Source organism: Stomoxys calcitrans, chromosome 1, assembly GCF_963082655.1.
Source record: "Stomoxys calcitrans chromosome 1, idStoCalc2.1, whole genome shotgun sequence".
In the NCBI taxonomy this organism is placed as follows: domain Eukaryota; kingdom Metazoa; phylum Arthropoda; class Insecta; order Diptera; family Muscidae; genus Stomoxys; species Stomoxys calcitrans.
The window spans coordinates 203,042,836-203,059,735 of NC_081552.1; the positions used below are offsets into that span (position 1 = coordinate 203,042,836).

Consider the following 16,900-nt stretch of genomic DNA (forward strand, 5'->3'; position numbering starts at 1 on the left):
ATACCCACCACCTCAGGTATATATGTAAACCACGTTTTGTCATAATCCGGTGAAAATGCATAATTTATGCCCCTATAGCAACTTTATCGAAATATGGTCCGATTTGGACCAAATTCAACATGGATATTGAGAGGTCTAATAAGTACATGTCATTGTTCAATTTTGTAGAACAAAAAAAAATTGGTCTTTTTGGTAGCCATATCCAAATATAGACTGCTTTGAACCATATACGACACGGATGTCGAAAAGCCTAACATAAGTCACTATGTCAAATTTCGGTAAAATCGAACAATAAATGCGCCTTTTATTGGTCCAAGACCATACATCGAGAGATCGGTTTATATGGCAGCTATATCCAAATATGAACTGATCAGGGTCAAATTGAAGAAAGATGTCGAAGGGCCTAACACAACTCACTGTCCCAAATTTTGGCAAAATCGGATAATAAATGTGCCTTTATGGCCCTAAATCCCTAAATCAATAGATCGGTCTATATGGCCGCTATATCCAAATCTGAACCGATCTTGGCCAAATTGCAGAGATTTTAAGGGGTCTTACACAACTCACTGTCCCGAATTTCGGCGAAATCGGGCAATAATTGCATCTTTTATGGGCCTAAGACATTAAATCGAGAGATCGGTCTATATGGCAGCTATATCCAAATCTGGACCGATCTGTGCCATATTGCATAAGTATATTGAGGGGCTAAACTTAACTCACTGTCCCAAATTTCGGCGATATCGGACAATAAATGCGCCTTTTATGAGCCCAAACCCTTAAATCGAGAGATCGGTCTATATGGCAGCTATAACCAAAACTGGACCGATCTGGGCCAAATTGCAAAAATATGTCAAGGGGCCCAACACAACTTGCTGTCCCAAATTTTGGAAAATCGAACAATAAATGCGCCTTTTATGGGCCCAGGACCTTAAATCGAGAGATCGGTCTATATGGCAGCTATAACCAAATCTGGACCGATCTAGGCCAAATTGAAGTGGAATGTTGACTGGCTTAACACAACTCACTGTCCCAAATTTCAGCACAATCGGATAATAAATGTGGCTTTTGTGGGCCTAAGACCCTAATTCGGCGGATCGGTATATATGGGCTATAGGGCGTGTTCAGAGTCAGCCGGGCGGTACCGTCTCTTACTTAGATGTCCGCTTCATAGACTTTCAGATTATGTATAAGGCAGCAATTGCGGCTAAGGCAGCAACTGCGGCTATAAGACTTAAGGCGATGGATTGAAGATAGGACCATTTCATATCTTCGAATGTATGGATTGCAAGAGGTTTTAGTTAGAATACCTGAGACGACACTAGAGATCGAATGCGAGACACTGCCGCTAGTGGTACAGCCTTGGATTGTCGAAACTCGGGTATTGGAAGTTTATGATTTACACGTAATCTAGTGGACAGAGAGGGAACTGGGTACTACATTGAGGAATTCAGGGATGAGCTCTGCTAGCGGGAGTTCAGACGATCTCGGTATGCGTGAGGTGTTGTGTCGTTATGTCTTTAAGACGAGGATGTACGTCAGTGACGGTAGCGTTGATGGCAAGTCACACGTATTCTTATTCTCTTTGTTTTAGTCGTTGTTGAGACAGCAATGAATGTATATGCGCAGGGATATATGCATCGTTTTTCTGTTTTTATTTTAAAAGCCATGATTTTTATAGATAAAATATTTGGAAGGTCTAAAACGAATTTAAATTTTGGGAGAATTAAAAATACTTTAAGAGAGTATTTCACACATACAGTTACATTTTCATTTCGGACATCGCTGATGTAGATCAGGAATGGAAAATATTTATTTTGAAATGGTACTAAAAAGGTACTTTTTGGTCCGAAAGAGTACTTATTGTCTTGTGCAAAGATTTCAAAAATCTCAATTTTTGTTTGCCTGTTTGAGCGAGGATCATATTTTCATGATGGTTTCATTTCTCTTTCGAGACGATCTTAAGGATAGAACATTTCTATGGAATGGTAAATGAAAGCCATAATAGAAATCAAAAATATTTTTTTGGAAATCTTCCTTACGGACTACACAGCACAACAGAGGTGTGGGATATTCCAAGTTTTGGTGTTGGTAACGGTAATGGAAACCCCCAAAAGTGTTCTCAGGACAAACAATTTAAGGCTCTTTATATTCAGTCCTAACCGAAGACAAAGCATCCCCATCATTCGCGACACATTCGAGATTAAATCAGCGATGAAATTGTTGGAGGTGCCCAAGGAGATGCCTTATCATTGATCTTAAACTTGAATCGGACAGCACTCATTGATATGTGAAAAGTTTTCCCCCTGTTACTTAACGGAATGTTCATTGGCAAATACATTGCTAGTAACCCAACAACACAAATTTCGATCCAAGGACCCCAAACGAACATATAGACCGATCGCTACTACAGAGACCTTCATTTTGGGAGTATATCACGAATCTCATATAGAAATTGGGAAACAAGTGTCAGGGCCACAGCTCATCTCCCAAAGCTCTCCAGAGGCACAATTAGTCAAATCAGGCGACAAAAATAAACTGATATTGTCCTTCATCAGTTTATTTTCGATAGTCGGACATCGACTACCTAGTGAATATCTCTATTTTATCGTATCTGGTTTCATAAATTGAAAACTTAATTTAGGATGAAAAAGACTTGAAAGTATTCGTAGTGTTTTGAAACGTATTAAATTGGGTCGCGGGGGTACTACGTTACTCCTCGGGTAGAAATAGTACTAAAGTACTGACTTTTCCATCCCTGATGTAGATTGTCTCTGAGTAATAGGCGTGGGCAACGAATGCGCATGTAAAGGGTGATTTTTTTGAGGTTAGGATTTTCATGCATTAGTATTTGACAGATCACGTGGGATTTCAGACATGGTGTCAAAGAGAAAGATGCTCAGTATGCTTTGACATTTCATCATGAATAGACTTACTAACGAGCAACGCTTGCAAATCATTGAATTTTATTACCAAAATCAGTGTTCGGTTCGAAATGTGTTCATTCACCGTAAAGTTGCGTCCAACAGCATCTTTGAAAAAATACGGTCCAATGATTCCACCAGCGTACAAACCACACCAAACAGTGCATTTTTCGGGATGCATGGGCAGTTCTTGAACGGCTTCTGGTTGCTCTTCACTCCAAATGCGGCAATTTTGCTTATTTACGTAGCCATTCAACCAGAAATGAGCCTCATCGCTGAACAAAATTTGTCAAAATTTGAACACATTTCGAACCGAACACTGATTTTGGTAATAAAATTCAATGATTTGCAAGCGTTGCTCGTTAGTAAGTCTATTCATGATGAAATGTCAAAGCATACTGAGCATCTTTCTCTTTGACACCATGTCTGAAATCCCACGTGATCTGTCAAATACTAATGCATGAAAATCCTAACCTCAAAAAAATCACCCTTTAGCACTGTGGAACAGTGAAACAGTCAATACGGATCGTGAGAAGACGATCCTAATACTGATGGTAAGCATTAAGAGGTCAGTTTGGTTTTCGGTATCATTACGCGGGCATTTATGCGAAATATGTGCGGCAAGTTATGGCATGTGAGGAAGATGATGAGGCGTTCGAACTTTTCATATGTCATTGCTCGGCGTTCATGGCTCACACATTCCGGCAATTCCTGACTTACACTTTTTCGAGTCTATTTTGTTAGCATTTAGAGCGCACAAAAAGTCGATAGATACAAGTCCATATTGGCATGAAATAAAGCATTATCTGAGTTATTTGATAAACATCTGAGCAACATGGTAGTTCAAAGAAACATAAAAACAATTTGTGTATTCACTGAAGCAGTTCTAATTCGTCCTTCTTCTAATAAAGATTATAAAATTATATAAATGCAATAAGTAGAAGTATGGGGCATCTCCCCATTGATTATTCGTATAATATACCAAAGTAGCATGTTGTATCCAGTGTTGCCACTCAAGAAAATTATTTCCTACCAAAATTTAAGAAAAATCCTACCAAAGCCGACTAAAACCTACCAAATTTTCTAAAACCAAAAATGGGTGTATATTTTTTAGAGTCCACTACCTAGAGTACCTAGAGATGGCTGAACAGTTCAAAATGCACCTATTCTGGGTGCCGGGCCACAGAGATATCCCAGGGAATTCTAAAGCAGACGAGCATGCGAGACTAGGAACTACCTTACACACTCCAGGGACACTGGAATCTGTGGGTATGCCTCTAGTTTTCAGGACCAGGCCCGAAGGGCAACGAATGATAGATGGTCACAGAGAGGAGGCTGTGAGCATTACAAAACTATGAACCCTCATCTAGACTTGAAGAGGTCTACTGCTTTGCTGTCATTGGCTAGAACAGACGTCTCAGTCATTGTGTCCGTCATGACAGGTCACTGTCTAATGGAAAAACATGCTGACAGACTGAAGGTTGCCGGCAACGACTTTTGCAGAAGCTGTGAGGACATCGAAAAGGAAGAGACTATAGAACACCTGTGTGTGTGTGTTCCGCACTAGCAGTTAGAAGGAGTTCCACTTTAGGTTCTTATTTGTTTGAGAACCTGTCTGATTTAGAGAATGTGAACATTCGAAAGTTATTGGGCTTTTTAAAGCGATCTGGATGGTTCAACGGTAGGAACTAGAAGGCATCTTCCTTCTTCTGTTCCTGTGGTATCACAATGGACGAAAACGCCCAAATGAGTCTGATGACAGACTGCCACTTAAACCTAACCTAACCTAACCTACCTAGAGTTGGCCATTTTATCATTCCATTTTCAATAAACAACCGTGCGAAAATTGGTTAAACCAATATGAGTCCATAAATGTCCATTTACTACCCATTTTCGCCATAACAGTTTATATGTAGCTAAAATATAGCCTTTTTATCAGTTTGAAGGCATTGAACTCACAAAAGCCACTTTTCTTATCCAGAATTTACGAAATTCGGAAGAAATCCCTTGACACTCGCACCAGTGAGACCCCTTGTTGGGATATTAGGTCCCTCAACATCCATGGTTTTATTCTGCAAGAATACGCAGAAACAACAAGAAGTTAAATAATATTAAGCTATCCTTGGCGATTTTTTATACCCCCAATCATAGGGAGTGTACTAATCTAGTCATTTTGTTTCTAACTCCACAAAATATTGATCTGCGACCCCATAACGTATATATATTCTTGATCGGCTCAATATTCTGAGTCGATCTAGCCTTGTCCGTCCGTCTATGGAAATCATCATAGTGGACGAATGCGTAAAGCTTACCGCTTGAAATTTTGCATAGATACTTCATTTTGGGTCATATCGGTTAAAATTGGTTTTCTGTTACGACTTCCAACTATAGTATCAAGTATGGACCGAATCATTTTATAACCTGATATAGCTCCCACATAAACCCATCTCCCGATTTAACTTCTTGAGTCCCTGAAAACCTCAGTTGTTGTCTGATTGAGCTGAAATGTTTTGTTAAGACTTCCAACAACCGTGCCATGTATGGGTCAAATCGGTATTTAACCTGACATAGCTCCCATACAAGCCGAGCTCCCGATTTGACATCTTAAGCTCCTGAAAGCCGCAATTGTTAACCGAATTGGCTGAAATCCGAAATTGTTCAAATCAGTCTATAACCTGGTATAGTTCCCAACCAACCGATACCTCGATTAGCCGTCAACGACCCCTAGAAGCTTAAATGTTTGTCTGATGTGGTAGAAATTTGGTTTGTGGAACTTTGCACGTTTTTGGTATTTATTATTTCAAAACACCTACCAAAAATTAAGGTCACCTACCAAGAGAATAAAAACCTATCAACTTTGGTAGGAACCTATCAAAAACGGCAACACTGGTTGTAACCATAAAAACTATGCAAACTGTTGTCCAATAGGTGTGGTTTGCGGGGACCCCAATTATAGGTAGGTGTTATTCTAACTAGTTTGCAAAAGTGCCTGGTCTTATATATTTACCCAATGACTTTGTGATCCTCTTTAAAAAAAGTCTTTCTCTGTTAAGATTTCTACTCAAGAAACAAACGATTTATTTTTTTTACTTTATTAATTAGATTTTCTAATAAAAAACACAAAATGCCTATAATTAATTATACGAGAAATGAAAATAAGATAACTGTTTGTTTTTTCTTTCTTTAATATAGGTATATGTATACATACACTTACTTTCACTCTCGAGTTTAAATCGAGTTATTAAAAAAAAGTTTACACAGTATTGGTTTCTATGCATATCGTGCTCCTGAATCATGTACCTACACACAGACATTATTATTAAATTAGTACCAAAATTCAGCAGCAGAGCTTTCAGGAAATCCCGCTACACAACAACACATTTCATTTCATTTGTTGCTTTAATGGTGGCTGCAAACAAGAAAGAAATTAGAAAAGAGAGGGAGAGAGAAACTTTAATTTCTACCCATACACAGAGGAAGCATGGCGTAATATTTGTACATGAACTCACCAAAACGAACACTTTCTTAAGTATGGATCGTTGTACTAATTCGCCGAGTAGAACATTTTGTGCCTCATCCTTTGTTGGGTCTGCTTGTGTATTATAAACTAACGATAGTTCAGGTAAATTTTGCCAACCCACTTGCAAAGGATAAAGATTGTAGACAAGTTCCTTTTCACCAAACGCAAATATCGATATATCCAGCTGTAAGGTAAGAAAAATAAAAAAACAAAAATTAAATATAATAGCATAATAAGTGAAACGATATTGAAATTTCATCATGTTAAATTGTAAGTCGTAGATTTAATTGAAGTTAAAACGAAATAAGTTTGAAGTATGTTCCAAGATCATAGACTAAGAGCCAGGGAAAGAGGATAAGGAATAAACGCTTATCCATAGTAGAGCCTGCAATCACAGAATTGTCCACTCCATGTGTGTGCGCCTGCAATCACAAAATTGTCCATACCACGTGTGAATGTATACATATGCCACGAGTCCACATATAAATGTTCGCGTGGAGGTTCTTATTGTGTCGCCTGCCGGAATTACTTGAGTAGACTTATCCGAAATACGTTTGCAAGATCATCCAGAACGGAGAAAAACCGCCTCCCCAAGCTGAGAAGAATGCGCGTTTACCAACACGGACAATGCCAAATTTTCGATGTTCTCATTAACATAGCTACTAAGTATTTAGACCCGTTGTTGCCAGTGCAGAAAAGACAGAAAAAAATCCAATTTTCTTCCACGCCCTTAGTGATTCCAAAAGAATCTCAGACTCCTAAGGAATTCTAGATTTCTAAGGAATCTTAGATTCCTAAAAATTCCTAGACTCCTAAAAAATCCTAATTCCTACGGCATCCTAGATTCCTAAGGAATTCTAGATTCCTAGGGAATACTAGATTCCCAGGGAATACTAGATTCATAGGGAATACTAGATTCTTAGGGAATACTACATTCCTAGGGAATACTACATTCCTAGGGAATACTAGATTCATAAAGAATACTAGATTCCTAGGGAATACTAGATTCCTAAGGAATCCTAAATTCCCTAGAAATCCTAGATTCCAAAGAAATCGTATATTCCTAAGGAATAATGGATTCCTACGGAATAGTAGAATCCTAAGGAATACTGGATTCCTAAAGAATGCTAGATTCCCTAAGAATCCTAGATTCTTACGAAATCCTAGATTCTAAAGGAATACTAGATTCATAAGGAATCCAAGATTTCTAAGGAATCCTAGATTTCTAAGGAATCCTAGATTTTTAAGGAATCGTAGATTCCTAAGAAATCCTAGACTCCTAAGAAATCATAAATTCCTACGGCATCCTAGATTCCTAAGGAATACTAGATTCCTAGGGAATACTAGATTCCTAGGGAATACTAGATTCCTAGGGAATACTAGATTCCTAGGGAATACTAGATTCCTAGGGAATACTAGATTCCTAGGGAATACTAGATTCCTAGGGAATACTAGATTCCTAGGGAATACTAGATTCCTAGGGAATACTGGATTCCTAGGGAATACTAGATTCCTAGGGAATACTGGATTCCTAGGGAATACTGGATTCCTAGGGAATACTAGATTCATAGGGAATACTAGATTCCTAGGGAATACTGGATTCCTAGGGAATACTAGATTCATAGGGAATACTAGATTCCCAGGGAATACTAGAATCATAGGCAATACTAGATTCATAGGGAATACTAGATTCCTAAGGAATCCTAAATTCCCTAGAAACCCTAGATTCCAAAGAAATCGTATATTCCTAAGGAATAATAGATTCCTACGGAATAGTAGAATCCTAAGGAATACTAGATTCCTTAAGAATGCCAGATTTGTAAGGAATGCTAGATTCCCTAAGAATACAAGATTCCTAAGTAATACTAGATTCCTAAGGAATACTAGATTCCTAAGGAATACTAGATTCCTAAGGAATACTAGATTCCTAAGGAATACTGGATTCTTAAGGAATACCAGATTCCTAGGGAATACAGGATTGCTTAGAAATACTGGATTCCTAAGAAATACTAGATTCCTAGGGAATACAGGATTCCTAAGGAATACTAGACTCCTAAGGAATACTAGATTCCTAGGGAATACTGGATTCTTAAGGAATACTAGATTCCTAGGGAATACAGGATTGCTAAGAAATACTGGATTCCTAAGAAATACTAGATTCCTTAGGAATGCTAGATTCCTAGGGAATATAGCATTCCTAAGGAATTCTAGACTCCTAGGGAATACAGGATTCTTAAGGAATACTGGATTCTTAAGGAATGCTAGTTTCCTAGGGAATAATAGATTTGTAAGGAATCCTGTGGAAATTTGAGTTGATTTTTTAGGATTTTTTTTTGATATTTTTTTTGAGCTTGTTTTTTGAAGAAAAACACAGGAATTGCGCTTAACCGAATTTTTTGATATTATCTTTAATACTGTATACTCAACTCGAAAAAAATGTTCGCATCAAAAATTTAAGAATTTGCATTTGCTAAAAAATGCAAAAAAAAATAAAATCTGAAATTTTCAGTAATTTTGTTTATTTTACGATTTGTCTTCGAATTTCAAACTAAGGAATGCATTAAAATTTTCAAAATTCCAGAAAATAAAGGAGTTACAGCGGTTTAAACTCTGAATTTTTACGACAAACAAAAAATTGAGGTTAGCGATGTTTTTAAATAAAAACTTAACAGTATTGCTTCATTGAGCACCATTATGGAAAGATATTTTCCTCACGAATCCAACGGTGTCTGCAAAATTTTGAGGTGCGGTAAGTTAAGGATGTTACTGCAATTTCAAACTGACATTGATTTTTTATTTATTTTTTTAATATGAAATATGCGATTTTGAGTTTGAAATTGGAGTAACATCCTTAGTTTAGCGAACTTCACAATTTTGCTGACAACGTTGGATTCGTGAGGAAAATATCTTTTCGTAATGGTGCTGAATGAAGCAATACTATAATGTTCCATTTAAAAACATCGCAAGAATCAATTATCAGGAATCCCAGACCAAAGGAATCCCAGATTCCTAAGGAATCCCGAAAAACCGCCTGTCCAGGTTCATATAGATATCCCTGGGAATTGTAGAGCAGAGAAGCGTTTTTTGGGATAGCAAAATAAGTTCTGTTGTCTCAAATCAGAGACTTCCGACTTGGTGTCGAACTTTTGTTTTTCCTACTAAACAAGGAGTACAGTTTTATTAATAGTTTTCTTACCTGTTTATGACCGGAACATATGAAATTATCCGCTATGCTTATGCTAAGCGATGCTATTAGATGCAGAACTTTCGACGTGGGATTCTTGAGGACAACTTTAAATGTTATGGGCATTTTAACAAACATCTTCTCTTCCATAGAACAATAAACATTAAGTGGGGGTTCGAGTATGGGCATGCCCATAATAACAAATTTCGATTCGTTTTCTTCCTTGCTGCCACTGCGACGCCACTTGACGCAATAGAAACCAAAGAGAATTTGATGGTGTTGAGACTGTTGTTGATCAGTTAACACGGATCCCTTGAGAAAGCCCCGCAGATGACCCGTAGCATTGATGGCATCCAGAGTTTTGTTGTAGATCAAACGTGAGTTGAGGATCTGTTTGGGCGCCTGCGCCTGACCATTCTCATCCACGTTATTGTTATTCACAGATCCGGGTGCCATTGTTTTGCCATCATCCGATATGGTGGATGAGCTCATATTGGAATTCTGGCTGGACATCATAAGAGCATTCGTGGAGGTAGTGTTATTGATTATTGTCATATTTGTATTCAGTTTTCCCAGCAAACTTTTCGTCATTGTCGCACTGGCCAAGTTATTGCTTGGCGTTGTGGTTAAGTCGTTTTGCTGCAGATGTTTGCGGGAGTTTCTTAAACGTTTGAAAATACTGGGCTGTTGCATGTCGTTCGTTTTGTTGCGTTCATAGTCCTTGGCCGATAACCATTCGTCTGTAGTGTCATTGGTGCGCAATACTATAACATCTTCCAACTTCTCACCCTTGGCATAGGTGTTGGTAAATTTCTTTCGTTTAAAACTATAAGTTGATTGCACTAAATTATGATCCTGCAGAAAAGAAGAGAGAGAGAGAGAGAGGGAGACATCAGTGAGCAATAGTAAAATAGGCGCTCAAAAGGATATAGTAATACGGCGTATCAAAGTGATGCTGCGGTCTTAACTAATTTAGCTAGCATCCCGTCGGTTCCTGCTGCATTGTTGTTCTGCGTACCTCCAAGTCAATTGACCCAAATTTTGAAATAATTTATATTTAACCATAAGATTGCAAACAAAATTTCGGTGTACACATTTCCGAGATCTGGTGTTTTTTAAAATTCGGATATTAAAAAATGAAGTACGCCTTTTTCTATACGGGCAATTCTCTACATTCTGTGAAAATATATTCAGGATAGGTTCAGCCGTTTTGGAGCCCATACGGAAATACAAAGAAATCAAACCGCAAATCTATGAGTTTTCGATGAATTCACATAAATACTTGACCTTGTACACATTCTAATAATGTGTAAATTTTTACAAAATTAAGTTTTGTTCTTGTTATCATCTTTGATTAATAATTTACCACACCTAAATAGGGAAAAGTAAAGTTTGATGACAACACTTACACATATAAAAAAAGTTTCCAATATATCCAAAGCGACATCACTTTGAACTTCAACACCCGCTCGGAATAAGAAATTTTCGCCACGATAAATTTTTGTCAATGGTTTGCGGTTCAAAGTGTAGAAACGCCCATGAAATTTAAATTCCGGTTCACATTTTACACTTAACGTAGTATCTTGGGTTTTGCGTAAACTATTTTCATCGATGAATTCCAATTGGACAGGCGTTATCAGAGGTATTGGTGTTGGAATCGAAGGTGCTAAATTGTTACTATTGTTAGAGGTAAGAGATTTCGCCGCAGACGGAGTTCCCTCTGGCGATACGTCCGTACTGTTGGGCGTCGTCGTTTCATTGACAATTATGGCCGTGGTCACCTTTGGCCTGAGTACATCTGTGGTGTAGAATAGTCTTTGCTGTAACGTTATAGAAGTCTCCACTAGACTTAGGACATAAAACGATACTGAATTGGAACTTTGCATGGCCAGCTCTCCGATGTCCATGTGAATTATCGAGTGAAGTTTTTGTTTGCTCGGCGATACATCTGTGGTGAGGAAAACTGTAAAGAAACAATGAAATGCTAGATAATTGGAGTTTTCAAAACACCTAGAAAACTGTGTGATACACAAAAAACAATATTAAGTAAATTTTTCAATTAAAAATTTAATTGAAAATAAAAATGTTTTCAATTAAAAAATTAATTGAATCCGAATTTTTTTAATTACGATCGTGATTGAAATTTTGGCAATTTTTAATTGATTTAAACATTTTTATACCCTACACCAATTCTGTGGTATATATAGAGTATTATAACTCAGTGCATTTGTTTGTAACACCCAGAAGGAAGAGAAAATCTATGTTTTTTCAGGGTTGAGATTGAGACCCCTTCGATTATCCATCAGTCTCCCTACTAAGAGCATTTAGAACGCTTTCCCTCAGAAGTTCTATAACGGCGTCTACATAGCAGAGTGGTTCATATCACGAGCAGACTAAATAGACAGACCCATTAATAAGTATACGGGTCGACTCAGAATAATTTCTGATTCGAATTAGCTGCCCGTCTGTCCGTCTGCCTGTCTGTCCGTCCGCCTGTCTGTCCGTCTGTCCATGTTAATTTGTGTACAAACTACAGGTCGCAGTTTTCATCCGATCGTCTATAAATTTGGTACAGGCATGCTTTTCGAGTAGGAGACTAAGCCTATTGAAATTGTAAAAAATCGCTTCAGATTTAGCTATAGCTCCCATATATATGTTCGTCCGATTTTCAGTAGTAGTCCAATAAAATGGTCGCAATTTTCGAAGGTATTTGTGGTTCGATTTTCATTTTTATGCATAATTTGGATTCGTGACAAAATTTACAACGACTTTGCCGCGACATGTGTCCACATCCGAATATTCGGTTATACAGTTAGGAAGTTTTTTGACTCTATTTTTTGGCTGAAAAAAGTGCGAGTATTTTCATTGATTAGTCGTTATTGAAAACGTTATTGGTTGATCTGATAACATTTATGTGTGTTGATACACTTTTATAAACCAATCAATAAACGGCTTGATTATCATGGTCTCACTTGTACCAAGACAATGTTGCAATGTGTTTATATTGCACTTTTCCTTCACTACGGTGCACCATACTACTGAAGCGTATGTCAGCATCGGTCTGATCACACTTTCGTAGAGCTATCGGACCATATTGGGATCAGTTTCCATTTTAAGTCTATAGCTTTTCTGCATAGTGAACAACATCAATGAGCCTTTTCCCTACTATCCTAAATGTGGTATTACCAGTTTAGCTTCCTGTCCAAGACCAACCCCATGAACTTAACTGAATTGAGATTTTTCTAAAGGTACTCGTAATAACACATTGAAGATCTATGTTTTCTAAGGGATTCCTTAGGAATCTGTGTGTGTTGATACACTTTTATGAACCAATTAGATCAATAAACGGCTTGATTATCATAGTCCCACTTGTACCAAGCCAATGTTGCAATGTGTTTATATTGCACTTTTCCTTCACTACGGTGCACTATACTACTGAAGCGTATGTCAGCATCGGTCTGATCACACTTTCGTAGAGCTATTGGACCATATAGGGATCAGTGCCCATTTTAAGTCTATAGCTCTTCTGCATAGTGAAAAACATCAATGAGCCTTTTCCCTACTATCCTAAATGTGATATTATAGTTTAGCTTCCTGTCCCCAACCAACCCCATGAATTTAATTGAATTGAAATTTTTCTAACTAGGACGTAAAGGTACTCGTAATAACACATTGAAGATCTATGTTTTTTCAGGGTTGAGATTGAGACCCCTTCGATTATCCATCAGTCTCCCTACTCTCTCGGTCTTCCTACTAAGAGCATTTAGAACGCTTTCCCTCAGAAGTTCTATAACGGCGTCTACATAGCAGAGTGGTTCATATCCCGAGCAGACTAGATAGATAGATAGATTACCATCCTGAACAGTGCCTTGCGATGCCTGTACCTTACCTCTATGCCATGAAACAGGGCCTTAGGAACTGCATAAGCCACATGCATAGGAATAAGAACGACCTCTTTTTAACACAGACATACTGTCTGGACTTGGGCAACTCTACACAGATAAAAATAATTTTGAAAAACAATAACTTTGGTCGAAAAAACAACTACGAAAGTTGTTAATTTTCCTACAACAATTTTTTTTAATTCTCATCGACCCAAAGTACAAATTTGTTGTTTAAAGGCACTTTTTGGAAGCCAACATATTACAACAACAACAATATATCCATGAGAAATGCAAAAACCATCTAACCAGCCAAAGCATGTGCTTTGCTTCGAGTGGCGTGTTTTTATTTTCTTTGTTCGGCTCGCGCAGCTTTGTTTTGTGCGCTTTACTGCCGCTCTCCGGTTTTCCTCTTTCACTCGCTACTCTACTATTACCCTTAAAAAACAAATTTTAATAATTTTGGTGCCACAGAGTATTGAACTTATGTTTGGTGGTCCTGCACGCATCCTCTAGCTTACACCTACATCATCTTCTTTATGATGAAATAAATCAACAAGTACTGCTGCACAGTAATAACCCACTTTAACAAAATTATTTTTGAATACGAAATTCATACTTTTTTACGTTGAATTTTCTAAAATACGTTTAATGAAAAAAAATTAAATTTTTTTTGGACCGACTAGGGTTTTGAACCTGGGGTTTGCAAGTCATGAATGGCATGGGAGTTTTGTGCGCTACATGGTGTACGCCTATTTATTGACAGTCAACAAAATTTCCATAATTTTGTCTGTCAAGTCTCTTGTAGAGACTTACTTACGTACTTCAACAAATAATGTCTTCGATTCAATGCTAAAATTGGTTGAGAATTTAAAAAATTTAAAATAAAATAAATTAGTCGTTGGTTTTTTCTGTGTAGATTTAGTTCGGATTTTATCTTAATGTAGCCTTCATATAAACCGATCTCCCGGTTTTAGATGTTAGGCCAACAAAAGTCGCATTTATTAGCCGATTTCGCTGAAATTTGGCACATTGAATTGTGCAATGACTATGATCTAGAACGAACTATACCTTAATTTAGCCCTCATATAGACCGATCGCCAGATTTAGTCCGATTTCACTGAAATTTGACACAGTGAGCTGTGTTTTTATACCCTCCACCATAAGATGGGGGGTATACTAATTTCGTCATTCTGATTGTAACTACTCGAAATATTCGTCTGAGACCCCATAAAGTATATATATTCTTGATCGTCGTGAAATTTTATGTCGATCTAGCCATGTCCGTCCGTCCGTCTGTCTGTCGAAAGCACGCTAACTTCCGAAGGAGTAAAGCTAGCCGCTTGAAATTTTGCACAAATACTTCTTATTAGTGTAGGTAGGTTGGTATTGTAAATGGGCCATATCGGTCCATGTTTTGATATAGCTGCCATATAAACCGATCTTGGGTCTTGACTTCTTGCGCCTCTAGAGTGCGCAATTCTTATCCAATTTGAATGAATTTTGGCACGTAGTATTTTGTTCTGATATCCAATAACTGTGCCAAATATGGTTCAAATCGGTTCATAACCTGATATAGCTGTCATATAAACAGATCTGGGGACTTGACTTCTTGAGCTTCTAGAGGGCGCAATTCCTATCCGATTTGGCTGAAATTTCGCAAGACGTTTTTTACTTTTACTTTCAGCAACTATGTCAAATAAAGTACAAGTCGGTTCATAACCTGATATAGCTGCCATATAAACCGATCTGGGATCTTGACTTCTTGAGCCTCTAGAGGTCGCAATTATTATCCGATATGCCTGAAATTTTGTACGACGGATTCTCTCATGACCATTAACATACGTGTTTATTATGGTCTGAATCGGTCTATAGCGCGATACAGCTCCCATATAAATCGATCTCTCTATTTTACTTCTTGAGCCCACAAAGGGCGCAATTCTTATTCGAATTGGCAGACATTTTACACAGGTCTCCAACATATAATTTAATTGTGGTCCAAACCGGACCATATCTTGATATCGCTCTAATAACAGAGCAAATCTTTTCTTATATCCTTTTTTTTTGCCTAAGAAGAGATGCCGGGAAAAGAACTCGACAAATGCGATCCATGGTGGAGGGTATATAAGATTCGGCCCGGCCGAACTTAGCACGCTTTTACTTGTTCCTTAATATGACTGTCTGTCTTTCAAGATTTGAATATTTAATTGACTTTTTATTGACTAAAATTCATCAAGAAAGCCTACTTTGTTTTTGAGAAATACCCAGAAATGTCTTTGAACTACACACAACCTCTAAAACATATGACATCATTAAAGGTCATCCAATTTAATATGCTCGGGTTTCCATAACTCACCAGCCATATGTCTATAAATTCAAACATAAGACATAAGAAACAAACAGTTCAATAAATTTCGTTAGCAGCAGTTCAACGACAATGATCATAAGATATTTGCTGGTAATTATTCCACTCGCGTTACAATTCGCCAATATTGCAGAGTCAAGAACGCCTCGTATTGTGGGCGGCAGCCAAGCTGGTGTGGGTGAAATTCCCTACATAGTAAAAGTTCAACAAAATGGTACTTTCCACTGTGGTGGATCTCTGCTGACACCCAAATGCGTTCTTACAGCAGCTCACTGCATTTATAATCTGCAACCAGCTGATATTTCCGTTCAAGGCGGTGTCACACTCTCAGGGGATCAGCGTAAAAGGGTACCAGTAAAGAATATGTTTATATCTCCCTTTTACCAAGTCAAGACTATGGATCATGATCTGGCTTTACTGGAGCTTTCTAATCCCATGCAAGGTCATTACATACAAACCATTGAATTGTCTAATAAAACGCTTAAAGTGGGAGACATGATACGTGTTTCCGGTTGGGGTCATGTGCGAGAAAATGGTGCTATCTCTCAGCATTTAAGAACCGTCTATCTCAGAGTGTTATCCCATAGAGAGTGCAACAACTTGTATAGAAATTATCGCAAGGTAACACCATCCATGTTCTGTGCTTCAATACCAGGCCTTAGAGATGCTTGCCTAGGTGATTCAGGTGGACCCGCAGTCTTGGATAATCAATTGATTGGCATTGTATCATGGGGTCGACGAAACCAATGTGCTCGTTTCAATTCACCTGGGGTATATGTAAACTTAAAAAATACTAAATCATGGCTGAACAATGTTCTCTCAAATTACTGTCATTGATAATAAATTATAGACATACTAATCAATATACTATTTAAACAAATGTTTTGAAAATTCCATTTTTAGGGAAACTAATCCAAATCTGAACAAATATATTTTACATATTTTTATGCCCTACACCATAGGATGGGGGTATACTAATTGCGTCATTCTGTTTGTACAGCTCGAAATATACCACTGAGACCCCATAAA

General features: G+C 37.7%; 1 protein-coding gene across 1 annotated transcript in view; it reads right to left on the reverse strand.

The window, feature by feature from the left end:
- Nucleotides 1–6,086: 6,086 nt before the first annotated feature.
- The window catches only part of LOC106086587 (trafficking protein particle complex subunit 11), a 55,229-nt gene continuing 44,415 nt past the window's right edge, over nucleotides 6,087–16,900 (reverse strand). The window contains exons 12-15 of the mRNA XM_013251327.2: nucleotides 11,035–11,588; nucleotides 9,638–10,480; nucleotides 6,431–6,625; nucleotides 6,087–6,330 (exon numbers count right to left, since the gene is read on the reverse strand). Coding sequence (XP_013106781.1) covers nucleotides 6,304–6,330; nucleotides 6,431–6,625; nucleotides 9,638–10,480; nucleotides 11,035–11,588 — 1,619 coding nt within the window. The 3' untranslated portion in view covers nucleotides 6,087–6,303. The remainder of the gene's footprint in view (nucleotides 6,331–6,430; nucleotides 6,626–9,637; nucleotides 10,481–11,034; nucleotides 11,589–16,900) is intronic.